General features: G+C 44.9%; 1 protein-coding gene across 18 annotated transcripts in view; it reads left to right on the top strand.

The window, feature by feature from the left end:
- Cacna1b (calcium voltage-gated channel subunit alpha1 B) overlaps positions 1–27,221 on the top strand; it is a 168,944-nt gene that overhangs the window by 9,124 nt on the left and 132,599 nt on the right. For all 18 annotated transcript variants that reach the window (XR_004118471.1, XM_031369260.1, XM_031369259.1 and 15 more), the window contains exons 4-6: positions 22,299–22,390; positions 23,839–23,991; positions 25,338–25,528. Coding sequence is in view for 17 of the 18 variants with exons in the window: in XM_031369260.1 (XP_031225120.1) it covers positions 22,299–22,390; positions 23,839–23,991; positions 25,338–25,528 (436 nt within the window). In the remaining variant the exon portion in view is untranslated. The remainder of the gene's footprint in view (positions 1–22,298; positions 22,391–23,838; positions 23,992–25,337; positions 25,529–27,221) is intronic.

The raw sequence follows: 27,221 nt of genomic DNA, 5'->3' as shown, positions 1-27,221 counted from the left end.
TTTGGAAGCAAGGGCATCAGCTAATATGTGTGAAGGTGAGGGGTGAGATATAGGAGACAGATGTAGGAGACGCATGTAGGGCAGAGCAAGGATGGGCTGAGAGAGGGAGAACAAGCGAATAAGGGGGGCACTTGAGCTCCCCAGCCCTGCACCCCTAGCCTGTCCCTCCCAGGCCTCCTCTTCACTGTCTGCCATCACCTTGCTTGGTCACCTGGAAGGTATTTGTTGGAGACACCTCTTGCTTTCCCCACTGGTTAGCTCTCTCGGGACACAGAGGAGACTGAATAGATTCTTGCCCTTCTGCAGGCCATGTTTGTCTGGATACATAAAACAAACTGTCCATTTGCCCTTGGAGAGAGGGAAGCTCAAAGCCGAATGCAGAGTACTGTCTGTCACTGGTGTCAGGAGATCTTCAAGAGACAGTTTCGGTGAATATCAGGGAAGAGGATGTAGAGACAAGGGCCATCCGTGCTTTGGGTGCAGGACAATCAAGTCAGGCTGTCCCTGGGCACAGGAAGGAAAGCAGACAGCTGAGAGTTAGGGTACTGGGAACAGTCTCAGCCCAGGTAGAGGCTAAAGGGCCAGACCTCAGTGCAGTCAAGAGGCATACTGAGAAGGCAGAGTCTACAGGAGCCTCTGTTGTCTTTCAAACCTGACACCCTAGGCTGCTGTGGGCTCTGAGCTCCCTATGGTGCCCATCATACTTATGCCCTGCCCCCAGCCCCCATTCCCCATCCCACATCACTGCATCCTCTCTTTCAGGATCCCCAGAAAAACCCTGCTATAGCCTTTGGCCTAGAGGACTTAAATCCATGGTAACAAGGATGCCTGCATCCCTGTTGTGTCCTAGCCTGCTTCAACATGTCTTGGCTCAGGCAGGTGGTTTCCCTGGGGAGCATTTCCAACCACAGCATCTCATTTTACTTCCAATTAAACCGAGATTCCTTTCCAGGACATGTAATTAGAGCTCAGGCTCCCCTCTCTGGACTCATCTCCTATGGGAAGAAAAGGAGTGTGGGCTGCCTTATTGGGAGGGAAAGTGGACAGTGAGTTTAGAGGCAAGGAATGGCCACCACAGACTCTGAACTTAGGGCTGAGCTGCTAGTGTCTAATGGCCTTTAGGGTGCGAGGATGGAGCCTGATTTGGGAGGTGCTCCTCCTGGGCTGGGAAGGCACAAGGAAGTGAGGGATAGAATAAATGGATGATCACCATGGACATCTGCCACCAGGCAAGGAGACAGTACTTAGGGAATGCTATGTCTGGCATCAGGTGACCCAGGACATATCTGAACAGGGTACAAGAGACATGGCGTGACAGTGACAGTGTGTCTAGCAGCTCCACGCAGTGGGCTATTCTCTAGCTTCCTAGTATTTCTTCTGTGGCTCTGAGGGGGCAGGGAGTGGTGCAGGGGGGGCAGATGGTCTTTGGTGCTGGTCAAGTTGAAGTTCACCTGACTCCCCTTTCCTTCCTACATTCAGGGCTCTGATTATCTGCTGCCCCTAAATTTGGCTGGAGCAGTTAGGGTTAGGGGTTCAGTTCTGAGAGGTAGTCTCTTTAGCTACATGGAGGGAAACCTTTGACCCCCTATCTTTTGAGATCAGGTTTAATGTCCTCCAGGTAATATCTACACGACTTTTTTGGAGACTCAGGGGTCCTGTGGCATCTGAGAACTTGACAGACTTAGGACATAGGGAAGCTCCCTGTACAGTGAATCAAGGCCTCTGCCCCTGAGCAGCTCTATGAAGGCTGCAGTGTGAATGTGGCATTGGATGAAGGAGGTGACATGTGGGTCCAGCATTGGTATGCACATTGTAGATCACAGATGCCCTGTCTTGATGGTGGTCTCTCACTGGCCACATGTCCCTGGGACAGTCCTAGAGCCCTGTGCTGCTTACATAAAGCCCCAGGGATGCCCTGCTCTGATGAGAGGCACCCAAGCCTCCTGCCTTGGCACACACCCCTGCAAGTGGGTATTTATAGAGGACCTAGCTCTCTCTCTGTTGTCTCACTCCTCTCCCCCCACTTCTTTCTTTGCTTTAGGACTCTACACTTCTGGATCATGAACAAGGCCCTTCTCAGGAACAGTCCCCACTGATTTGTGTTCAGGGGCTCAGGCTCTTCCCTGATCTTGGATAGGTAGAGATCTACAGTCGCCCCAGCTGAAGTAGCTTCTTAGACCCTGTCAGTTATTTCTAGGGTCTAAGAGTCCTTGTGTATTTCTAGTTAGGGATGGCCCTTGGGAAGAAGGAATCTTAAAACCTGCCTTATACAAAAGCAGAGTAGGGTCATCTTGATGAGTGTGCGGCATGAGTTGGGCTGTGTGCCCTTGAGGCTGTACACAGCCCAGCGGCTGTGCAAGGTCCACCTGCGACTATGCTAGACCACAGGTGAGTGGTGGGAGGTGTTCCTGAAATCCACTAGCCACTGACTTAAGGTGGAGAGCATCCATGATCCCCAGTATCCCAGGCCCCTGGCTGACTACACAATCTAGGAATGCAATATGCTTCCAGTTGCTTCTTGCCATTGCTGGCTACGACCTTCCAATAGACCATCTGTAAGAAAGGGAATTCTAGGCCTTAGGACACATGCCCATCACCCCCTGTTCCATATCTTCCAAGGCCTCTCAAATTATTCAAAGTGAGGCCCAGAAGTCTCGAGATAGTCAGCATCCAGTGTGGTCAGCCAAGAGACTTGCATGTTCTCATCATATTCTCTTACAACTGTCCACTGCAGCTTAGAGGGAAAGGGGGAAGGGGATATGCACTTATAAAACTTAGCGCCATGGGTGACCAGGCTGGTGGGGGACCACAGAATAAAAGAAATTGTATTGGGACACAGAATGGACCTAGGGTGCTGGAAACCTCACTGTGTGCTATGATCTGGGCCTGTGCCCCCAGCAAGGGCCTTACACAAGGCCAGCAGGTGTCAGACAAAGGAGTAAGAGTCTGGTGCAACATATACCTTGCTCTGGGGTCTTTAGACCCTTTCACAAACTGGGCCAGTATAGGCCTGGTCAGAATTTTGAGATGGGCTCTAAACTAGTTGTCACCAGGGGGAAGGGCCTTGTAAAGCCCCAGGTTTCTATCTTGAGTAGACATCCCAGGTCTGCCTGGTAGTCTCTGCCTTTCTAACTGACTACTGTTTCCTTGATAGGCTCAGGCACGGGTGCTCTGGCATAGGAGCCCTGGTGTGCTGTGCTGTGTCCAGGCTAGTGATAGAACCTGCGGCAGCTGGTGCTGCATCCTGTGGCTATACTCGCACAGATGTCACAGTTTAAACTCAGCCCCCCCACCCCTAGTGAAGGTGGCACTTGTGAGCAAAGTATAGTGACCTCACCAGCTTCCCTCTCTGCTCAGCATCCCTCTTGACACTGGAGCCCAGAGCTGTGATTCACACTGAGGCGAGAATGATTGCTAATGGTTTCTCTCTGTTACTAGGCTTGGAGCTAGTCCCTGGACAGAGGGCAGGGTGGCAGGGGCCTCTTCCTCAGCCTGGATTCTTTGATGACTTATCAAGAGCTTCCCATTTCCTGGGCTCCCATCCCTGCTGCTGTAGAGAGAGAGGCTCCTTCCTGTGCTGCTCTCCATCCTGTGTATAGCATCGCCTGGCTCTCTGTTTTGCAGTATAGCCAGCCCCTGCAGGTCACATAGCTACTCCTGTAGTTAACCTTGTGATACTTACTCTCTACTTGCTTTCCCCCCTCATTGCTACCACACCAAAGCCAATAGGCCTGGGGGTAGGGTTCATTCTGGAATTCACATCTACTACCACCGGGACAATCTCTGGGTTTCTCAGAGTCTGGAAACCCTTTGGGAAGGATCCTGTGCCCCTGGCTGGCTGAAGAGGCAGTGCTGGAGTCCATGTGGAATGGGCTTGTGTTATATTACCACATTCTCTTCTCCAGTGCTGGCTGCAGTCCCAAATCTCACATTCACTGTGTTACCAGGGCCATGTGTGTGTGCGTGTGTGCGTGCGTGTGTGTGTGCACAGCATATATAACAAAGCCGCACATAGGCTGGGCAGCTTTGGCTCAACTGTATTCTTGCCTGTTCTAGAGGGTAGAAGCAGATGCAGCTCTAGGCCCAGGAGCTTTGTGACCCCCTGGTATGCTGGGCTAGCCTGATCTTCTTAGTGCCTTGAGGCCCCAGGTAAGCACTGTGGAGTGCTTCATTAATGCCTGCTCCAGGCCTCTCCTGATGCATGTCTTGCATTTCCTTCCCGCTAGCCACTGAACCCAGAAGAGGCTGAGGCTGGGGAGGAGGGAAGGTCCTTGGGGTATGTGGTCTGAAGGTAGTGTGTTGTCTAAGGTGTAGCCTCTGGTTCCAGTTCTTCTCGGCATCTGTCTCAGATCCTAGCTCAAGAAGTAGTGTTGCTCTGGTGAATAAGGAGGCCAGAGCTAGTCTCCTTTTCTGTTTACAGCCCTAATCAGTACGAAGGAGGTGGTTGGCTCTTGCCCACAGATGGGCAGACAGGAGGGGCCGGATGTTTTAACTGGAAGTGGTTAACATGTGAGTTTCCACAGACTCACCAGACTTACACTGGTACACACTGGTAGAATCAGAGCTGGAAGTAAAAGGGATGTGGCCCTGTGGACCAGGCGAGATCAATGGGCTCTGAAGTGTGTGTGTGTGTGTGTGTGTGTGTATACACACATGTGTATGGTATATATATGAGATATATACAGTATATATATGCATTCATAGTAGGTAGTATGGAGAGAGCATTGTTTCCTTACCCAGCATTCCCCAGTGACAACACCTCACAAATACAATACAATACAATACAATACAATACAGCACCACAGGGAAGATGCTGAGTTTCCCATTCCCAGGAGAACCCTCATGGTGCCCTTTTGTAGCCCTGCAGACTTACTACAGCCTTACCCCACTCCCACGTCCGGCAACGACTAATACTTCCTGTACTTCTATGATTTTGTTGTTTCAAGAATATTACATGAGTGGTATACACCTTCAGGGCTTTTTCTTCTCCACTGAGCACAATCCTTTGCAGATGATGTAGCAATGAATGCTAAATCCAGGCATGCCTCAAAGATGTCCTGGTCTGGTTCTAAGCATTATAGAAGTACATTTTTGCAATAACGCAGGCCAGGACTTATTATTACCATAATGCATATAAAAGATACACATTGTATCTACTATATGAAGTGCACTCCTTGCTTAAATCATTGAGCCTTTTTGTTGAGATCCTTTTGTTGGTGGCAACAGAGGAAGAAAGTGGTGCCTGCCGGGTTCCTAAGGCAACAGTGAAGTTGGCCTTATAATAAACTCTTCTTTTCACATTCTCTTCAGTCTGCAGTGCTGTTTGATAGTATGGTGGAACTTTTAGAATTGAGGTTGGTCCTCTTACATTGCTGCTGTTCTATCAACGAATTCCTGCTATGCTGTGGAGTACAAACCAAATCCCCCATGAAGGTTAACATCTTCAAGCCTGTGTGTGTGTGTGTGTGTGTGTGTGTGTGTGTGTGTGTGTGTCGTTAGACCCACCCCAGGTTACCAGCGCTCTTGCTGCTTAGCGCAGTGAGTCCTCAGAAGTCTTAATGTCTGTTTCCCCAGATTTATCAGAAGAGTATCTATGGTGGAATAATTACTTAATTTGTGAGTTATAGAATGGCTGTTGTGTTAGGAGGCTAGAAAACAATATTTATCTTATTTGAGATCTACATCACAGCTCTTTATCTACCAAGTGTGTTGTCAGTGGATATAATTTTTAACCCAATCCTTGTCTTTGAGCAGTAAGCCTCCACAGTGGGCCCTGTGGTCAGTAAAGCATGCTGTGAACAGATGTGCGGCCAGTCAAGCTCTGTTTCATGGAGCGGACTTAGTATAAGTTTTAAGGCCCAAGGATTTTAGAACGGCAAATCAGCAGAGGCTTCAGCTTCCATTTCTGGATGTGTCAGTGCCCAGTGGAGTCAGCCTGCCCCATCTTTATGAGAAAGCCAGTCTTCAGTGGCTTCATCTGCCTAGGAAGCTACTGGTGCAATAACACAGATGTTTTAGAGAAGTCAGCTCAATCATTTATCTCAGCGGGACCTCCCTCAGCGGGACCTCCCCGGTTGCTTGCTTTTGTGGTTACAACAGCACCTGCAGCTTCCCTTTGTGTTTGTGTTTCAGCCTTGGGCTTTGAGAGAGGTTGGACTCTGCTCGGAATGGGGTGTTGGTTTAAGCAGCGCTGGCAGCTATTGATGTCTACAGACCACTAGCACTTCATCCCTGTCAGCAGTAGGCTGATAGCTTTCTTTCTTCCTTTCTTTTTTTTTTTTTTTTAAAGATTGATTTATTGTTATATGTAAGTACACTATAGCTGTCTTCAGACACCCCAGAAGAGGGTATCAGATCTCATTACAGGTGGTTGTGAGCCACCATGTGGTTGCTGGGATTTGAACTCAGGACCTTTGGAAGAGCAGTCAGTACTCTTAACCACTGAGCCATCTCACCAGCCCCGGCTGATAGTTTTCTTTTCCTTACATGCATGGTCATTAGATTTCCAGAACTTTCTTTTGATTTACAATTTGTCTGTTTGGGGTGAGAAGCCATTTAGCCCGTCTTCAGCCTCTGGCATGCTTTCCTCACTAAGCTTCATCACTCCTAATTTCCAACTGAAGGCAAGAGATACACAATTCTTTTTTTCACTTGGACACTCTGAAGTCATTGTAGGGTCACTGTTAATTTTAATATTGCTGTGTCTCCAAGGCGAGAGGCAAGATGAGGAATTTGCTGACTTGTGAAGCAATCATGTTATAACACTTAAGTTCCTTGTCCTATGTGTGGAATTATGTGTCTTACCATGAATGTTGCTCCCAAACAAGCACAGTAAAAGTGTCAGAAACCGGGCTGTGATGGCGCATGCCTTTAATCCCAGCACTTGGGAGGCAGAGGCAGGTGGATTTCTGAGTTCTAGGCCAGCCTGGTCTACAGAGTGAGTTCCAGGACAGCCAGGGCTACACAGAGAAACTCTGTCACAGAAAAAAAAAAGTGTCAGAAACACACACCCAGACCACACACACCCACACACACGTGTGTGCGCACACACACACACACACCACACACCACACACCACACACACACCACACACACACACCACACACACATGCACACACATACACACGCACACACACCACACACATACACACATACACTTGCGCACATACACACACGTGTGTGCACAACACACGCACACCACACACACCACACACATACACACATGCGCTTGCTCACATACACACACGTGTGCCCGCACCCCCCACACTCACACACCACACACACACACACATACACACACACACCACACTCACATATCTCACACACACACACACACACACACACACACACACACACACACACTGGAAGATGTTAACCTTTATGGGGGATTTGGGGTGTCTAAAGACTCTAGCAGAGGACTAGCAAGAGACCTAAAGTTAGAGACAGGGCCTGAATACTGAACCACTGTCACCCCATGATGGAACCTGAACAGACACCAAGCTCTTTACAAATGGATGTACAAAGTCATTTCCTAAGGTGGTGAATTGTGACCTGAGGCTATTTCCTGTTCCTGGTGAAATGGTGGACATTGTCGACAACAAATGGTTTGTACTCCACAGCATAACAGGAATTCGTTGATAGAGCAGCAGCAATGTAAGAGGACCAACCTCAATTCTAAAAGTTCCACCATACTATCAAACAGCACTGCAGACTGAAGAGAATGTAAAAAGAAAAGTTTATTATAAGGCCAACTTCACTGTTGTCTTAGGAACCTGCCAGGCACCACTTTCTTCCTCTGTTGCCACCAACAAAAGGATCTCAACAAAAAGGCTCAATGATTTAAGCAAGGAGTGCACTTCATATAGTAGATACAATGTATATCAGCTCACAAATACAGGGCTGTGTCCTTTGGGCTGGGCAGCACTGTGGTCATTTTGATACAGACTGTGTGTGATGACTTACCTGAGGCCCTCAGAGGAGAGCTCTGTTGGTCCTTCCCCTTGTGAGGATTGGAGGGAGACTTGTAGAGTACCTTTCCTCCCCTCTGTTGTTCACAGTAGAGCTGTTCATCAGTTGCCAAGGGCGGGTCCACCTCTGAGTTCCCACACTCCTGTAGGTAACCCCAGTAAACTCACCATTCATCAGGCTGGACTTAGAAGCATCTTTTCTTTGGTTTGTTGGTGCCCAGTCCGCGGTGAATAGATGTTTTTATATTTTCCCATTAAAATCATGCAACACAGGCCACTATAGCAAATTAGTAAGAACGTCTGGAATACTGCAGTAGTTACTAAGTTGTGGCAAAAGACAAAAGCAAAAAAATGTTGTTGAAGTGGCTCAGCACACTTGATGTACATGGTTTATAAAAACAGCATCTGAAGTATGATAAAGTGCAGGTCAAGGGATACCAGTTTATCTAACCATCTCCTGTGGAAAGTTTCCATACATCTTCAAATACAGCTTCTGTGTTTGTGTGTGTGTGTGTGTGTGTGTGTACCTGTGTGTCTGTGTCTGTGTATCTGTGTGTGTATGTGTCTGTGTGTTTCTCTGTGTCTGTCTGTGCATCTCTGTGTGCATCTCTAAGTGTGTGTGTGTCTCTGTGTGTTGGAACCAGGCTATATGATGACCCCATGTTTAGGGGCTTAAGAACTGTAATCCAGGGCTGGCAAGATCGCTCAGTGGGTAAGAGCACTGACTGCTCTTTTGAAGGTCCTGAGTTCAAATCCCAGCAACCACATGGTGGCTCACAACCACCCGTGATGAGACCTGACACCCTCTTCTGGCACATCTGAAGACAGTTACAGTGTATTTATTTATAATAATAAGTAAATTAAAAAAAAAAAAAAAGAACTGTAACCCACTGCAGTGTGCAGAAGCCTCCATCCCTTCTGGCATTTGGGGTTGTCATTATTTTCATTTATCTGTCCACAGGCAGTGGATTGCCTGTGATGCATTGAAACTGTTGTAGTTTGATCTGTGCTGTCTGGTGATGTTGTGATGGAGTTTGGGGTTGTCATTATTTTCTTTTATCTGTCCACAGGCAGTGGATTGCCTGGGATGTATTGAAACTGTTGTAGTTTGATCTGTGCTTTCTGGTGATGTGGTGGTGGACATTTGGTATCATCAAACACTTCAACTAGACTTGAGCTGAGGCTGTAGCTCGGACATAGGGTATTGCCTATCATATATGAGATTCTGAGTTGAATGACTATTTTAATAAATAAATAGACAAAACTTAGCAGACTGTACAGAGACTTAGTTCATGGGCTATGACTCAGCAGCTGGCAAAGCTTTAGAACCTTTATTTTGTGCTTTTCTTTCAAATATATATATATTGGTTTTTTGAGACAGGGTTTCTCTGTGTATCCCTGGCTATCCTGGAATTCACTCTGTAGACCAGGCTGGCCTCAAACTCAGAAATCTACCTGCCTCTGCCTCCCAAGTGCTGGGATTAAAGGCATGCGCCACCACTGCCCGGCTCTTTCAAATATTTTAAATTCTGTTTGTATGTATGTTTGTATGTGCCTGTGCATGTACATATACAAGTATGTCACAGCACAGCAGATAGCCTGTAGAAGTTGGTTCTCTCCTACCATGTGAGTCCTAGGGACTGAACCTATCACCAGGTTTGGCAGCAAAAGACTTTACTCACTGAGCTATCTCACTGAAACTCTGTCTTTTAAAAAATAAATTAAAGAAAGATTATGTAATGTGGGGTTTGCTCATAGATAGAAGCCTTATAAATTAAATTTGGAAAATTTTCTTTTCTAAAAGTCACTCCATCAAAATGACAGTCCTTGATATGTTCAGTTGAATTCTGGGATGAACCCATCTCTAATACTGGAGATTATTCTTTTGAGGAGTTTACAAAATTCAAAATTCAGTTGTCATGTGGGATATTCAGTTTATCTATCTCATACTGGGTGAGTTGTTGTAGCTATCGATTTGGTCTGAAGCCTCGTGAGTGGACTCTACTCAGCCTTTCTTACCTTTTGTTTTGTTTGCCACTGCTGCTAGAGGTTCATCAATTTTACTAATCTCTTCAAAGAGTCAACTCTAATTTTCTAATCATAATTTTTGAAAACCTATTCTTTTCCTCTCATGTTGTTTTCTTTAAGTTTCTTTTACTTTTTTCTCAGTCTTTGCAGTGAGAATTTAGACTGGTGACTTGAGATGGTTTGCCTTTTCAATGTATGTGTTTATGTTTTCAGGGCTGTACATTTGCCTGTTTGCACTGCTTTTTAATGTGCTGTCAGTTTAACTCAGTTCTACGTGTTATCAGCTTGCCTGGGTTCCCACTGGGATGCAGGCGTTTTCTCAGAGGTGTACCTGGTTTCCAGGTACGTGGAGATTTCCCGAATCTTGTCATCCCACTCTGATTCTGTTGTGGTCTGACAGCACATCAGTCTGGTGCGCACAGTTTTAAAGCTGTGTTAAGATTTCTTTTGGACAGATTTGCTTTATGTTGTTTTATGCTCCTCTAGACACTTGGAAAGACTGTCTGTAATGCCGTGCAGAACGTTCCTTAACACTTTTGTTAGCTGCATCATGCCAGAAAATATTGTTAGTTTTCTCTTTGCCTTTTAAATTGTTTAGAGAGTAGCACTGAAGGTTTTAATTCTCACTTAGAGTTTGTAGATCTCTCTTCCAGCTTACTGTTTTTCTGTTTCATTCATACCATATCTAGTTGATATAACACTGGTATGGTAGGATTTAAATCAGCTATCTGATTTTTTTCTTGTTTAACCAAACTGTATTTTCTGCCTTTATTGTATTACTTAAACATATTTTAGGGTTCTATTTTCATTTATCTACAGTATTTTTTTAAAGTTTTTATTTATTTAAAAATTTTTAAGTGTATGGGTGTTTTGCCTGCATGTGTGTTTGTGCAGCATGTGCATGCAATGCCTGCAGAATCCAGAAAGGGTGTCGGATCCCCTGGAACTAGAGTTGCAGAGAGTCATGAACTGTCTGGGAGAGGTGCTGGGGTCAACCAGCGTCTGCTGGAAGAACAACCAGTGCTCTTAACCACAGAGCCATCTTTCCAGACCACACATTTTTTTTTTTTTTGGCCTTTTTTTTCTTTTTGAGATGAGGTTTCTCTATGTAGCTCTGGCTGTCTTGGAAATCACTCTGTAGACCAGGCTGGCCTTGAACTTAGAGATGGGCCTGCCTCTGCCTCCCAAGTGCTGGGATTAATGTCACGTGCCACCACACCTTGCTCTAGAGGGTTTGTGTGTGTGTGTGTGTGTGTGTTTCTTACATAGTTTTGTAGTGGTTTCTTAAAGTGGTTTATGGATGTAAAACTTGCCCCAGTCTCCTGAGGGTATTTTACTAGTTTACAGGAGGAGAAACTCTATAATCTCTTTAAGTATTTCTTCTCTATATATTTTGAACTACATCCAAGGAAGCTGACTTTTCTGCAGCCATCAACTAGATTTCACAGAATTCAAAGGGAGAAGGGAATTTACTTTTCACTCATTAGAGAATGTTCTGATTTCCCTTCCTTCCTGAAGGGGATTTTCTCAGCTGACAGTTTTCTTTCAGCTTCTAAACTGTGTGGTTCCTGCTGTCCTGTGTGGTTTGTGGTGTGAAACTTGTGATTTGCTTCTCACCATTGTCAAGGTGTGTGTCTGTCTGTCTACCATAAGACTTTTGTTCTTTGTTTTTCAGGAGGGTTACTGTGTTGTGTCTTGCTTGGACGGTCTGTGAGTTGGTCCTGTTTAGAGTTTATTCATCATCTTCACTCTGCTGGTTTATATGTTTTTCATATTTTTTAGACATTATGTCTTTGAGTAGTTTCAGCTCGTTAAGCCTGAGAATCATGAGAGAAAGACGAGTTCCACGATTTTTGAGCCAATTTTGAAGCTTTAATTAACTACTGGCCAGGATGATGGGGTCTGGTAGGGACCATTCTGGGGTCCCAGAAAATGGTGACAAGTCATGCTTTGCAGTGGCTTAAAAAGCCAAAGCCATAGGGCCATCATATTTCCCAACAGGTCCAATCAGGGGCAAGTGTGCATCCTGACATATCTCCTGCTCACATTCCTCCCACCTACATGTAATCAAGCACACCCAGCAAATTAAGGTCAAATGAACTTATTTAGGGAGTGAAACCATGTGGCTTGTTATCTCCCCTAGACAACAGCCTCCAGCATTTCAGGGAGTATCTGTCCTTAGGCACGGGCCTTTACAGGTTAGAAGCATTTTTGTTTCATAGATCTTTTAGGCACAATAATTACAACTTAAAACATAACTTAAAACATTAAAAACTTAGAATGTTCCCATCTTGACTTGTATCCTGAGTCAAATCCTTGACTCTGTGATGGGTACCTGTTTATATTGGGCTCTAATAACCATTAGTTTAATGGTACCCAGATAAGAATTATCATCTAGTTGAGGCATTGATGATGCAAGAGCCAGCAGTAATTAGCAGAAACAGGAGGATGGGCAGCCCACAGTTAGTTACCTGCTGTTGGGTATGTTTTCAGGGTCTGTTCTCCATTCTACCTGGGATTTCCTGGGCTTATCATGGAGCCTGGGCTTGTACTACAGGAAAGGCAGGGAGCCCTGGGTCTGTTCTTGCCTTCTTGGAGTGGGGATGGGGCCTGGAGGCTGGGAGAAAGCCCAAGCATCTTTGGATGAGACTCAGAAAGTCTGTCTCTATGGAAACCAGCAGCAGCTTCTTTGGCGACACCAGAACCTGGAAAGTGAATGACAAAGCAGTCCTGGGTAATGATGCCTCTGCTGCTGCCTGCTGTTGAGCAGGCTGTCTCCCTGGGCCTGCACTGCTCGGATGCTCTCTTTGCCCTGGATATGCCAGAGCTAGGGTATGTGATGCAGGCTGCCTTTCCCAAGTAGAATGCCCTGAGCTGTGGAATTGGTTGTAAGGACACATGAATGTTTGGTCCTGCCACTAGGTGCTGATACAGCGGGACACATATGAGTAGTGTCTTATGGGAGTTTCAGCACAGACATGACACTTCTCTATGATCTCTGTGTCAGGGATAAAGGACAATATGCAGATAGTCTGGGCAAGCAGATAGGCCAAGTGCCTGTGACTCAAATTGCTGCCCCTTAGACCTTCTAGATTTTGGTCACAGAAGCCTATAACTTTAAGTTCCTCTAGGCATGATTTGCTGAGCCTAGGGTGTGAGTTGGGTGAGAGTGGAGAGGTATCTTTAGGTGTCTATCCTAGTGGATGAATAGATGCCTCTAGTCTTAGCCCTTATCAGGGACAGACATTCCTCTTAAATTTCCATTGTAGGAGTGATGGCCCATGAGAGATGGATTTCCTTTTCCTCTACACACACACACACACACACACACACACACACACACATACACACACACACACACGTGCACGCACACACACACACATACACATATATACACATATACACACATACACATATACATACACACACACACACACAAACACACACATATTGCTAATCTATTGCTCAAACTTAGATCTTTCTTAAGTGTTAGAGGGCTGCCTGTAGCAGTGTTGGCAGAGCATAGTCCTGCTGTCTTGTCCTGGCAGCTGGAAAAATACAATTAACCTATGTTGCTCCCTTTGCTAGGACTTTATGTAATGGGAACTTCAAGGTAGAGCTGTGAGCTCTGCTCATGCTGGCAAAACGATTCTGAGAGAGAGTATTGAAGTTCAGCGAGTCTTGCATGTGCCTTCTAGGCAGAGACTATGTGCAGACTTAGTGATGTCCTTATGGTTTTGATGACTGTCTCCAGATAACTCCAAAAGTATGTACATATGGACTGTGAGTTTTGTGCTTACCCCCCATGCTTGGTACAGGTGCCCTGAGAAGCCAGTGTAGGTGGCTGGGACAGAAAGATGCAAAGAGGGTATGTAGGCAATGGCCAAGGTGTCCCTGGGTGTATGGGGCCTGAGGATATCAGTTTTCACTCACCTCTGACATTCCTGCTGGTGTGGCTGGGCTCAAAGGATGACAACTGCAGATCTTGAGAGGAGCTAACTTGAGGCCCCAGATGCTGCTACTGACAGGTGCTGGTCAGTCAGCTGCTTTGCCAACTTAGGATTTGTGGGTTTGTGGCCCATCCATCTAGAACTCAAGACTGGAGGTTAGCCTTTCCCTCCTCCATGCCTCTGTTCCTGGGGGAGGGGGGGCTTCCTACTGTGGGTGCTATAGTTCACCAGGGAAATGCTGTCTTGTCTGCGTGAGGCCCTGTGCCTACACATGTGTCCACGAATGTTCCCCTTGTGTTTCCATGTCCTTGGCATGCCTTGCTGTAGCTGCATATACAGAGGTGTTATGGTATGGAAATGATTACCCACAGTTGAACATTGTTTGGGTGTATGCTGAGGTTTTGAGTCCCTGTATGTTTCATAAGTGAGGTAAAAATTTGCATTTAACTTTTCTTTTTTTAAAATTGAAGCTTACTACTACCTTCATTTCTGAAGTATACAGTCACTGGTGCTTATGTGCATGGAGCTGTATGCCACAGTCTAACTGTAGAACATTTACATCACCCCTGAACAAGCTTTGTGCCCCCCAGGAGACCTCACAGTGCCCCACCCGACTTGGTGCTACTGCTGCAAGTGCCAATCTGTCAGTTTTTGTTATTTCTGTAAAAGAATCACAAGAAGTGGTGTCTTTTGAGGATGGTGGAGACGTCATTTTGTACATGTGTCCCACATAGACTTGCATAGACGGCTGTGGTCCGTAATGACCACTCGGTGATCTTAATTGGGTCATGGATTGTGAGCCACTGAAGACCAGCTTTGGTACCAACACTTTTTTAACTCTGGGTTGTTTCGATGGAACAGGTTCCCAGAATGTGTAAACAAGTGTGCGAAGATTACAGCATCAACATTTTGCTAGGTTGTTGCCAAATGGGCTGAGTTCACTTATGTCCACACCAGTTCTGTTATATCTTTATTTTCCTGTCTAGTTAGCTGCCACATAGCCTTCTGTTTCCAAGCTCTTGTTAAGTTCATTCTTTGTGAGTCTGCTGCGCACCATTACTGTTTAGCTTTTTGTATAAATAAGATACTAAATACAAACAAAAATAATGATTTTAAAATGTTAATTACAAGGAGCACCTTGGTGATGCAAGCCTGTAAGTGAGCGAGCCCCTGGGAAAGTGGAGCTCGGGGGTCAAAGTTCACAGCCCTTTATTTGTCTTTGTTGTGTTCTCTCTGCCTGTCTTTCTGTCTGTCTGTCTGTCTGTCTGTCTGTCTCCTCCTCTCCTCTGTGTGTGTGTGTGTACATACCATGGTGTGAACTTATGGATGTTAGAGGATAGTTTGTGGGGAGTCAGGTCTCTTATTTTACTACCACTGAGTCCTGAATGTCCAACTCAGACTCAGGCTCTCAGGCTTGGTAGTAGGTGCCTCTACCGGCTGAGCTATTCTCCTGGCCCCCATATCTTTTAAATTAGATTCACAGTGCAGTTGCTTGTATTCTGATCATTTTTCTTAGTCATAACTCAAGTATTACCACAGAAGGATTGATTTTTCATAAACATTTTTGTATTAGTCAGGGTTCTCTATGGCAGTGGTTCTCAACCTTTCTAATGCTGTGACCATTTAATTCAGTTCCTCATGTGGTGACCCCCAACCATAAAATGACTTTGTTGCTACTTCATAATTTTGCTACTGTTATGAATCATAATGTAAATATCTGATATGCAGGCAATCTGATATATGACCCCTATGGGGTTATGACCCACAGGTTGAGAACCACTGTTCAGAGGAACCGAAGTGGGAACAAATCTCTATGTATAGAGGAAGGATTTATGAGAACAGCTTCCATGCTGTGATCCATCTAGCCCAACAATGGCTGTCTACATAACAGAAGGCCCAAGAATCCAGTAGTTGTTCAGTCTACAAGGATGATGTCTCAGTATACACTAGAATTATGAAGATGTAGGCTCTAATGCCACTGGACTTCCCAGTGAGAGCAAGCTCCTTCATTCACACCCCTGTCTAGGATGCCAGAAGAGGGTATGGCCCAGATTAAAGGTGGATTCTCCCACTTCTAAGGGTCTGGATTAGAAGTGGGTCTTCCCAGTTTAAAAGATGAAATTTAGAAAAAAATTCCTCAGAGGTGTACCTAGCTGCTTCTGTTTTACTTAATTCCAGATATAGTTGAGTTGACAACCGAGGGTAGAACTATGTTTAGTTCTAAGTCTTTCTGGAGTTTAGAATGCTAATCCACCAAGGAACCTGTCTGTGTTACAGATGGAGGTGAAGATCCCTCTGGCACCATTTGTGAGTTTTAGCATAGCCTTTGTTGGCTGGTGTGGTGGGCTGGGAGGGGGCTCTTGCTTAGATTAGACCCTAGGGTCCTAGAGTCCGAGAATGGCAGCGGGCTGTCCGTTACTCCACAGGACTGCTTATGGTCAAACTCAAGCCTCCATGCAGAAGGTAAACTGCAAGCAGTCTACCAGTTGAGCTACACTGCTAGTCCTGTTTTAAACATGTCATAGATTAATGCATGCAAAGCTATTTAATTTGGCATACTCATCCATTTTAACCAGATTATAATGTGCCAATTGTATACATGTTCTATGATTATTATATTATATATTATGTATTACATATTATATTATACTCATCCATTTTAACCAGAGTATAATGTGCCCATTTTATGCATGTTTCATGATTATTATATTATATATTATGTATTACATATTATATTATACTCATCCATTTTAACCAGAGTATAATGTGCCCATTATATGCATGTTCCATGATTATTATATTATATTATACATTATGTATTATATATCATATTACACTCATCCCTTTTAACCAGAGAATAATGTGCCCATTGTATGCATGTTCCATGATTGTTATATTATATATTATGTATTATATTATACTCATCCATTTTAACCAGAGTATAATGTGCCCATTGTATGCATATTCCATGATTATTTTCTCCCTTTCTTTGTGAAAAGCAGTAGGCTATTTCTGATTTTGACTTTTACAAAGAGCTACGTGAACATGCCTGCATATATTGTCTATATAGTTAGAAATGACTTCCTGAGTCACAGGGCTGCTCATTTTAACATTTACTGGAATTAGCCAGGCACTCTCTGAAATGATTCTGCAAATTTTTCTTTCTTCAGCAGAGCTGTTGTGAGAAACAGCACCAGGCTTAACATAGCCTGCTCAGCTTGGGGTGTGAATTTCCCTGGCTGCCAATGGCTCTGAGTAGCTTTTTTCCTCCCTTCTTGTGACTTTTTGATTTTTTTGATAAGCATTTTTTAATTTTCATGTGATTTATGGGGATTTATTTTTCCTTGATCTCAGTTGTTTTCTGCTACATTTATGGAAGTGCCTTTGCCTTTCCTTTCCTTATCTTCTTTTTTTTCTGCTGTGTGTGTGTGTGTGTGTGTGTGTGTGTGTATGTGTGTGTATATGTGTGTGTGTGTATGTGTGTGTATGTGTGTGTGTATGTGTGTGTGTTGTGTGTGAATGTGTGTGTGTATGTGTGTGTGTGTGTATGTGTGTGTGTGTATGTGTGTGTGTGTATGTGTGTGTGTGTGTATGTGTGTGTGTGTGTGTGTGTGTGTTTGGTGGTCGTGTTTGGGCCTAGGTCTTGCACATGCTAGGCAAGTATCCTACCACAAAGCTACATTCCAGCCCTCTTCTTACTTTTAATTTTGTGTCAGAGTCTCACTAAGTTATACATGCTCATCTTGATGTTGCTCTGTAGCTCAAAATAGCCTAGAATGCCTGGTCTTCATGCCTCATCTATCCAAGTAGCTGAGATCACAAGCCTGTGTCTTTAGGCCAAGCTAAAAATATGTTTTTCATTTTCTTGATAGTGTTCTTTGGAGTGTTGTACTAAGACTTTTTAATTATTATTTTGTAGTTTGTTTTTTGTGTTCCTTGACATCCTTCAATGTTTAATATCAGTTTTTAAAAATTTCTATATATGGATATTTTGCTGCTAGTGCAGTGCCTGTTGGGGCCAGAATATGTCATTAGATCCCTTGGAACTGGAGTTAGGAGTAGTAGTGTACTGTTATATAGGTGCTGGGAATCAAACCCAGGCCCTCTGTAAGGGAACAGTACTATCCAGATCTTCATTCTACTAATAAATAATTCTATTCTATTCTTTCTTTTTTTAAAAGGATACACACACACACACACACACTGAAGCTGTCTTCAGACACACCAGAAGGGGGCATCAGATTCATTACAGATGGTTGTGAGCCACCATGTGGTTGCTGGGATTTGAACTCAGAACCTTTGGAAGAGCAGTTGGTGCTCTTAACCACTGAGCCATCTCTCCAGCCCCTATTCTTTCTTTTTAAAGAAAGATTTATTTGCTTTTGTTCAGTCCAGTTCAGAAAGATTTATTTTGTGTGTGTGTGGTGTTCTGTTCAGCTCAGAAAGATTTATTTATTTGTGTGTGTGAATATTTTTTTCTTCATGTATATATGTGTACCATGTGTGTGCCTAGTTCTCAAAGAGGCCAAGAAGAGGGTGCTGGATCCCCTCCAACTGGGGTTGTATGTGATGGTGAGTCACCATATAGATGCTGGGAATCAAATCTGGGTCTCTACAAGAACAACAAGTGCTTTTTAACAACTGAGCCATCTCTCCATCCCCAGATGTCCAAAAGTTCTCCCAAGACTCCTTGTCCTGGGGCAGGCTGGTCCTCTGACTCTGTGGCAAGGGGAAGGGAACATAGCAAAGAGCCTGAGGGGATTAAAAGTACTGCATCTTTGAGAACAGCTAGGAGACAAACCATTTCCAACAGAGGTTAGTATTATTTATCCCATGGTATAAAATGTCAGCTAAGGTAGGAACTGGAAGCTGGAGGCTCATCTCTAAGGGGACCTCTGCCCAGAATGCCAAGGTGAAAGCTCTAGCTGTGTTAGCAGTTCATTTCTGCTGGATGCTGTGAGTACCCAGTGTGGTGACTTCACCTGCTTGCTACTTGCCACTTGTTTTACTCTTGCTTGCTGCAAGTGTGGTTGTTAGGGAACTCTGTTTTTTAACTGTGTTTGTGTATCCCATATACTTTCATGCGCTCCTTCTTTCTTCCTTCCTTTCTTTCCTTTCATTTGTCCTACAATACTTTTAATCTTTCTCTGTAATTTCTTCATGAGTCGTTGATTATTCAGGAGCCTGTTGTCTAATTTCCCTGTTTGTATGATTTTTGTAGTTGTCAATTCTAATTTTCTTTCATTGTGGCTAGAAAAGACACATGCCGTGATTGTGTCCACTAGAGGATGGTCTCTCCTGGAGGATATTTTATGTGATAAGAAGACTGTAAATGTGAACTGTGGTATGAAATGTCCTACAACTATGTTAGGTCCATTTGGTCTAGACCTCATTTAATTGATGTTCCTTTTTGATTTCTGTGTGGGAGATGCACCCATGATAAAACTGAGGTTCTGAGACCTTCAGTTTTCCTTGCCATGGAACCTGGCTTTCCTGTAGATCTTGTATTTGCCTCATGTCCTTGTTTGGTTTTGTGTATATTTAAGTTGTTGTCATCTCTTGCTAACCCCTCCTTTCATTATGGTTCAGTTCCCTTCTTTGGCTTTCTTTGTCCTGTTTGTGACTTTACTTGAGGCAATGTACTCAGCTTATAGTTGTGCCTTCTTTTTAAATCCATTTAGCCAGTCTATTGAGGGATTTACTTAAATTAAAGATCGTTATTCATAGGTAACAAGTGACTCCTGTCATTAATTACTTCTTGGCTGATATATATCTTTTGTTTTCTATTTTTGAACTAATCTTTCTTTCTTCCTTCCTCCCTCCCTCCCTCCCTCCCTCCCTCCCTCCCTCCCTCCCTTCCTTCCTTCCTTCCTTCCTTCCTTCCTTCCTTTCTTTCTTTCTTTTTTCAAGACAGAGTTTCTCTGTATAGCCCTGGCTGTCCTGGAACTCACTCTGTAGATCAGGCTGGCCTTGAACTCAGAAATCCACCTGCCTCTGCCTCCCAAGTGCTGGGATTAAAGGCATGCACCACCACTGACTGGCTGAACTAATCTTTATAGTCTGGTGGTTTTGATAGTGATAAGTATCTCTTTCCTTTCTCATTTGTATGTCTTCTCTACTGGTAAGTCCTACATCTCTGCATATTTCCTGATGACTTTTCACTTATAGATAAATGATTTTCTTAATTCTATGTCATAGGGCTGGTCTGGGGGTGCTTCCTTCAGTGTTTGCTTATGTGAGACAGACTTTATTTCTTCATTTCTGAAGGTAGCTTTCCTGGGTACAGTATGCATAGCTCAGAATTCTCTTTCAGCACTCTGAATATATCCTGTTATTTCTCTGCCTCCGAGGTTTGTCCTGAGACATCTGCCTTAATGTAATGAGAGTCCTTTATATGTAACTCTTTAATATGGGATTGGAGAATTCTGTTTTGGCCTTTAACCTTTGACTGTTAGGTTCTAATGTGTCTTGGAGAGAGTCAAGTTTCACTAGGCCGATGGCTTCATGAATCCAGATGCCCCATCTTTTCCAAATAGGACACATTTTAACTATTATTTTGTTAAATGTGTTTCTTGGGCCTCGCTGTGCCTCCCTCGCTGATATTTCCATGTGCACATTCCCTCTGCTTTCTCTTGTCTTGTAGGCTTCATAAGCTTTGGTCACTCTTCTCGGTCTTTTCATCTAATTGAATTAGCTAAAACCACTGTCGTCAAGACCAGAACATTCCACTCCTATTTACCTCAGTTTGTGTAAGCATCACGAACTATATATTCTTATCTCATTATTAACTTCTTCAGCATCAAGTATTCTGTTTGATTCCTGGTGGACTGTTGGGCTGACTGCGGGTGTCTAAAAGTGCTGCAAGCCAGTGGCTTTGTGTTGGCTTATCTGAAGGCAGGACGGTTACCTGGCTGGTTGTTGAGCTGGGGTTGGGTATATCTGATTGCTTCTGGCTGGCTGACTATAGCAGGGTGTGTGGTAGGATTGCCCTGTATCTAATTGTAAGGCTAGGCTTGGATATGTGTAGGCTCACATAGCGGTGTGTTGTTCTCTTCAGAAGGAGGAGCAAGTCTCCTGTCTGGCTCCTTGTCAGGTCAGAGGTAGTACATGTGGCTGTCCTGGGCTATTGGCTGTGCATGCTTCCTTTTTGTGCAAGTTGGCCTGTATCTGAGAGATGGGGGCAGCATGAGTTTAGATGCCAAGTCTCAAAGTTTCTTCTGACTCAATGCTCTGAACAGCTCTTGGATCATGATGTTGCAGCCATTTCTGGGTACATGATGGAATGAGGATAGAGTCTGAGAAGTGAAAATTACCATGGCAACTATCGCAAGGTCAGATATACTCAAGTAGTGGACCCAGTTTCAAGCTGATGTGGAACTATCTCAGCTTAGGTCACTGGGTGAAATGGACAGAGTGGACGACTGCTCTGTAGTGATGCCATATGAACTCTGTGTTCTGGATCTGTGAGGACTGTGGGAGTCTCTTGTGCAGTCACTTACAACAGCAGCACAGACAAGCTCTTCTGATCAGGTCACAGTGCAGGATGCCTTACTTTCCTCTCAATAGGGTGTTAATGCTTTTTATGATTAGTTAATTAAAAATACCCGTTTTCAAGGTTAGAAAACCTCACCAGTTCATGGCTAGTCAGTCTAGTCAGAAGGACAATTTTCCCTGAGCTTTCTACTCTTGACCCCTGGGAACCAGGCAGCAGGGAAAAAGGACCAGACATGGATTATTTACTTCTTGTTGCTGAGATAAATACTAGGACAGAAGCATCTATGGAAGGATGCTTCCACAGGATGCTCGTGGTTCCAGCCTTTCTGCTGTTGTCACTCCATGATGATGTTCTCCTGAGTCTCTGAGTCCACCTTCCATTCTCTATTCCCCTGGAATAGCATGAAGAAGGGTGATGGGAGGTGTGGCTCAGGCATCCTTCAGAACCCAGTCTCCCTCTGCTGCCGCACATTGTCATCTTTTACAAAGCAGCAGAAGGGACAGTTAGGGTTGATTTGGGAATATAGTTCAACTCAGTTGGAGCAGGCTTCTTAGATAATGGGTTAAGTGCTCACTCAGATGATGCCTTCGAACTAGGGACAGCATACAGATGAAGTCCTTGTCAGTACTCCTTCAGAGTCAGTTCTGTCCCCCTTTGCCTGGCTGTGACCCACTCTGGCTCGTGGTTGGGTGGTAGGGGACACAGGAAAACATGTGTTGCTGCTCTTGGGAGAAATGGTACACAGGTGGTGGAATGGGTTTTTGCTTTTCATAGTCTCCCACAGGTGCTGGAGTGAGTGTTGTTTTTTCCTAGACTCAGTGTGGAGACTCTTACATTCTTTGTCATTGTTCTTGCCAGGATTCTCGCCACAGCTGGAACTGACTTTGACCTGCGCACCCTGAGGGCTGTGCGTGTGCTTAGGCCCCTGAAGCTGGTGTCTGGAATTCCAAGTAAGTCTAGCTAAGACAGCCAGGCCCAATATAATTCTTCCACCCTCATCAAAGCCATGACTGCTAAGTATTGGACATTTTGAACACTTTGGGTGTATGTGTATGTGTTGGGGATTGAACCTAGAGCCTTGTGATACCAAACACATACTATACCACTGTACCCTTACTCATGAGAGGTCTACTTTTGACATCGAGAAAAGAGGAATGGGCATTTGTTAGTTATCATTTGCTGCTGTGATAAATATCACTGCCACAAAGCAGCTTACAGAAGAGTTTGTTTTCATCTGCAGTACTAGAGAGTTCAAGTCCATCCTGGTGGGGAGCATAGAAGCAAGTGGTAGGAGCAGGAAGTCCAAAGATCACATCTCAAGGACACATAGGAAGCATTGAGAGAGAACAGGAAATGGGCCAGGCTCTAAGTCTCACTCCCCCTCCTCAGTGATGTAATTCCCCCAGGAAGGCTTTATGTCCTAAAGTACAGTAACCTTACCATACAGCTGCAAATTGGGGACCAGGTAAATACTTGAGTTCATGGGGAACATTTCTGATTCAAACCACAAGGACCTTTTCAGTTCATTCTTCCCAAATGCCAGAGGGTGGCCTATTATTTTTCCTGGCTTGTGTTTCTACCTCTTAGCTTCATTTTCTGGGATTGAACAACAGAGATCAAGCAAGGTGATAAAACAGGGGAATGTCTAAGGCTATGGAAGGCAACCTGGGCTTAGCCCCAGGGAGACTGGTGCTGAGGCCGTCATCAAGGTCTGCTTCTGTGCCACTCAAGGAGTCAAATGTGGGCAAGAGGATACCTGATGGATGCAGACTTTTCCTTATGGCTGTTTCCTTGGTTAAATAGAGATTTGGTTTTCCACTTACTAAGGGCCTGGGCAGGGACTCAGTGTTGTGTTGTCCTGAGACTACAAGAAAACCATTGGTTGGCTTCCTGTTCTCCTCAAAATAGGCAGGGGTTCAGCTCCATATCTAAGAGCTGAAGCCAAGATAGAAGGGTGAGGGATTGAGGGTTATGACCTTTGTCTAGGTTCTCTGTCCTGGGCCAGTGGCAAACACTTCTGCTTTTGGAGAATTGTCTTCCTTTCCTAAGGAGATGAATCTACTAGGAATCTCTGTACTTACTTCCCAGGATCCCCTGCTCCTTATCCCCCAGACTCCCTGGCCTTCCTTCTCAGGATGCTTCTTTTTCTTCTGTGTATTTCATTTTCTCTTATCCTTAGGATTTTCTGCTCTCTTCAGACACTGAATTCTCCTTTCCCTTTCTTGTCCATGGCCATTCCCTGTCCCTAATTCCGTCTCCCAGCACCCGCCGCCTTCCTTCTCCCCACTTTCAAACCTGTGTACCCCACTTTGCCCACATGGGTGCTCACTGTTAAGCACTCCTTCATTGATGCTGCCTCTTTTGCATTCCAACTTTCCTTGCTGTTCTCTGACCCTAGGCTTGCAGGTGGTACTCAAGTCCATCATGAAGGCCATGGTCCCGCTGCTGCAGATAGGGCTGCTGCTCTTCTTTGCCATCCTCATGTTTGCCATCATCGGCCTCGAGTTCTATATGGGCAAATTCCATAAGGCCTGTTTCCCCAACAGCACAGGTAAGCTCTGCAGGGCCCTGAGATAGGCACCTGTTCCAGGGCCAGAGGAGCTTTTGAGCTTCCAGATCTAGGAAGTAGAACTTATACTCTAGTATCTTGATTAATAGTGATAAGTAAATTACCACATGGGTGAAATAACACTATAAAAACATCTATGAAGGAAATAAAAGTATTCGGTATAGACTAGCTTGGGGCATGCTCTGCAAAAGGTCCCGGGCGGCCTTTCTGCCAAAGTTGACAGATGAACAGAGATCTTAACAGGGTGAGGACAGCTGTTTGACACCCAGACAGAGCACCTCAGTTCCAGGGACCGTAAGTGCACAGTGCAAAATGGAAGAAAACTGAGAGAGAGGAAATAGTTTGGTTTTAGGGCCGTGGTTAAGTACTTGAGCCTCATATGGGAAATGGGAAGAGTGGAGGGAGGGTTTTGAACATAGTGTGGCATCTTCTGGTCCTACTGCTATATTGGAGAGGCAACAGCAGAAGCAAGTAGGGTAGGAGAGAGTCTAGTGCGGGGATGATGCTGGCAGGTAGCCCTGGGTGCTCCAAGAGTGTAGCTGCAGTGAGCCACACTCACAGGCTGGGTATTGCGGACAGAAAGAAGCAAGCCAGAGGGGGTTTGGAGGGTTGAGTTATAAAATTGAGAGAACCACATCTTTTACATCTTTTAGATGTAGAGAAAGCTCCAGCTAAAATTTAAATCATTCATTATTAGGAAAAAACTTTTATTAAACTGAAAGTAAGTTATTTTGTCAAATCCCTGCAAATATTAAATATCGTGGTAAGTTCAGAGCTTTCCCTTTAAAGTGGAAAACAAAACAAGCCTTGGGCAGTTGCCTCTAGCCTGCATTGGGTTGGGAGTTATGGCAGTACCATGAGACAAGAAAGTGAAGGAAAAGCATGTCAGGAATTACAAAGGAGGGAACAGAACTGTCATTATGCACAGAGAAGGTGACTGGCCACAAATACTCAACCGATGTACCTCTGAAGTCTTTAATCAAGCAAATCGGAGGAGAAATAAACTTGATAACCATTTATTAGGCTTTTCTCAGTTCCTGGCCTTTTTCCCCAGGCTGGGAGAGAGAAGTCAGGCCACAGTCAGAGTTAGCTTACAAGTGTCTACTACTGCTGATTTCAAAATCTATCCTGAGCATATTTGCTATTTGCATGGTAATGAGAAGGTTCCAGGAAAGAGGGGGGAGGTGAGCAAGGAGCTCCAGAGGGCAGACCATGGCTGAGGTGGAGGTGGCTGTAAGGTTAGTGAGAGGATAGATCATGAGTGCTGAAGGGTGGGACAGTAACTTGATGGAGACTTAGGTCTCAGGTTTGCTTTACTCTCCACACAGATGCAGAGCCTGTGGGCGACTTTCCCTGTGGCAAGGATGCCCCTGCTCGTCAGTGTGAGGGTGACACCGAATGCCGGGAGTACTGGCCAGGACCCAACTTTGGCATCACCAATTTTGACAACATCCTGTTTGCCATCTTGACAGTGTTCCAGTGTATCACCATGGAGGGCTGGACTGACATCCTCTACAATGTGAGTTGCATCTTGGCCCCAGCCATGGTGGTGAGGTCTGGAACTCTCAGGATCTGAGGGGTCTCTCTTAGGGACATCTGTGACTGAGAGCACTTGCCCAGTCCACAGCCCATTCTCCTACTCTAATGTGTAATAGAGACCCCTTATCCAGGTGTCTCTTCAGGATCTGGTGGTCAGTATGATCTTGTCCTCTTGACCTAGGTCCTCCTGTGGTCTCTTTACGAAGAGGAGATGGTTAGCACTGTTAGTGGGGAGGTAACACAGAGCTGCTGCTGCTGTTGCTCCTGGTCACGATGCTGTGTGCCTGCTATTTGCTCAGCCTGTTGGGATGAACCATGCCACGCTTCCATTGGCCTCTTGTACAAATGATTAAAAGTGGGTTATAGGGAAGCTGATTAATTTGCCCAGGCTCCAGGCCTGTAGCCTGCTGTTAATCATTAGCATATTCCTGTTGGGAATTTTGTAGATTGAGTCAAGAGCCAGTGAGGTTGAGGGCCAGGTAAAGTGGAGTAGGGTTAGGTCTGCGTTGAGGCCCAGGAACCTCTCCACGTCCTATGCTGGGACGCCCTGGAGCTTGTGTTTCATGTTTGTTTTCTGTGTATTCTGTCCATTTCCTGGTTGGTCTTTTTGTCAGTTTGACACAAACTAGAGTTATGGGAGAAAAGGAAACCTTAAGCAATGGGGCATTTCCACAGTTAGTGATTGATTTGGTGGGCCCAGCCTTCTGTGGGCGGGGCCACCCCTGGACAGGTGGTCTTGGGTTATATAAGTTAGTAAGCTGAACTAGCCAGTAAGCAGCACTCCTCCATGGCCTTTGCTTCAGTTCCTGCTTTTAGGTTTGTCCCTTGAGTGCCTGCCTGCCCGGCCTTTTTTCAAGGATGGTGATGTGGCAGCATAGGTCAGATAAAACTTTTCTGACAGGCCAGAGAGATGGATTATCTCAGGAAAGCACCACCAGGACAGGCTGTTCCCTTCCCTCCCCCTCCCCCTGATTTCACAGCATTGGGTGCGTACCTTCACAAGAAGCTGAGGAAGGAGCAACAGTGTTGGCATAGAGGAACAATGAGGGGCCCTGTCTGCCTCTCCCACTGAATGTGCCAGCGGTTGCTACCAGCCCAGGAGAGCAGCTCTTGGCAAGAAATTATTATTTTTTGCTTGTTTTTTTTGTTTGTTTGTTTGTTTTGTTTTGTTGGTTTTTTTTTTTTTTTTTTTTTTTTTTTTGTTTGTTTTTTTGACACAGTTTCTCTGTGTAGCTCTGGCTGTCCTGGAACTCACTATGTAGACTAGGCTGGCCTTGAACTCATAGAGCTCCCCCTGCCTCTGCCCCTTGAGTTCTGAGCTTAAACATACATCACTGCCCAGCTGGCAAGAAATTTGTTAGGCAATTTGTGGACTGGTCATATCTGATTACCAAATTAAAACTGGCAGTGGTGGTGCTTGCCTTTAATCTCAGCATTTGGGAGGCAGAGGCAGGCGGATTTCTGAGTTCAAGGCCAGCCTGGTCTACAGAGTGAGTTCTAGGACAGCCAGGGCTATACAGAGAAACCCTGTCTTGAAACACCAAAAAAAAAAGTTTCTTTTATGAATGTAGATGCCCTTGCATTTGGAGCATAGAGGTTCAGAATTGAGAGTTAGACTTTTAAAGTCCCCATCATCTTTCAGTCTAGGCACAGTTTCAAAGTCTAAACTCAAG

Source organism: Mastomys coucha, unplaced genomic scaffold (genome assembly GCF_008632895.1).
Source record: "Mastomys coucha isolate ucsf_1 unplaced genomic scaffold, UCSF_Mcou_1 pScaffold15, whole genome shotgun sequence".
In the NCBI taxonomy this organism is placed as follows: Eukaryota; Metazoa; Chordata; class Mammalia; order Rodentia; family Muridae; genus Mastomys; species Mastomys coucha.
The sequence above is the reverse complement of the archived record's forward strand: the minus strand, read 5'-3'. Positions and strand labels throughout refer to the sequence as shown.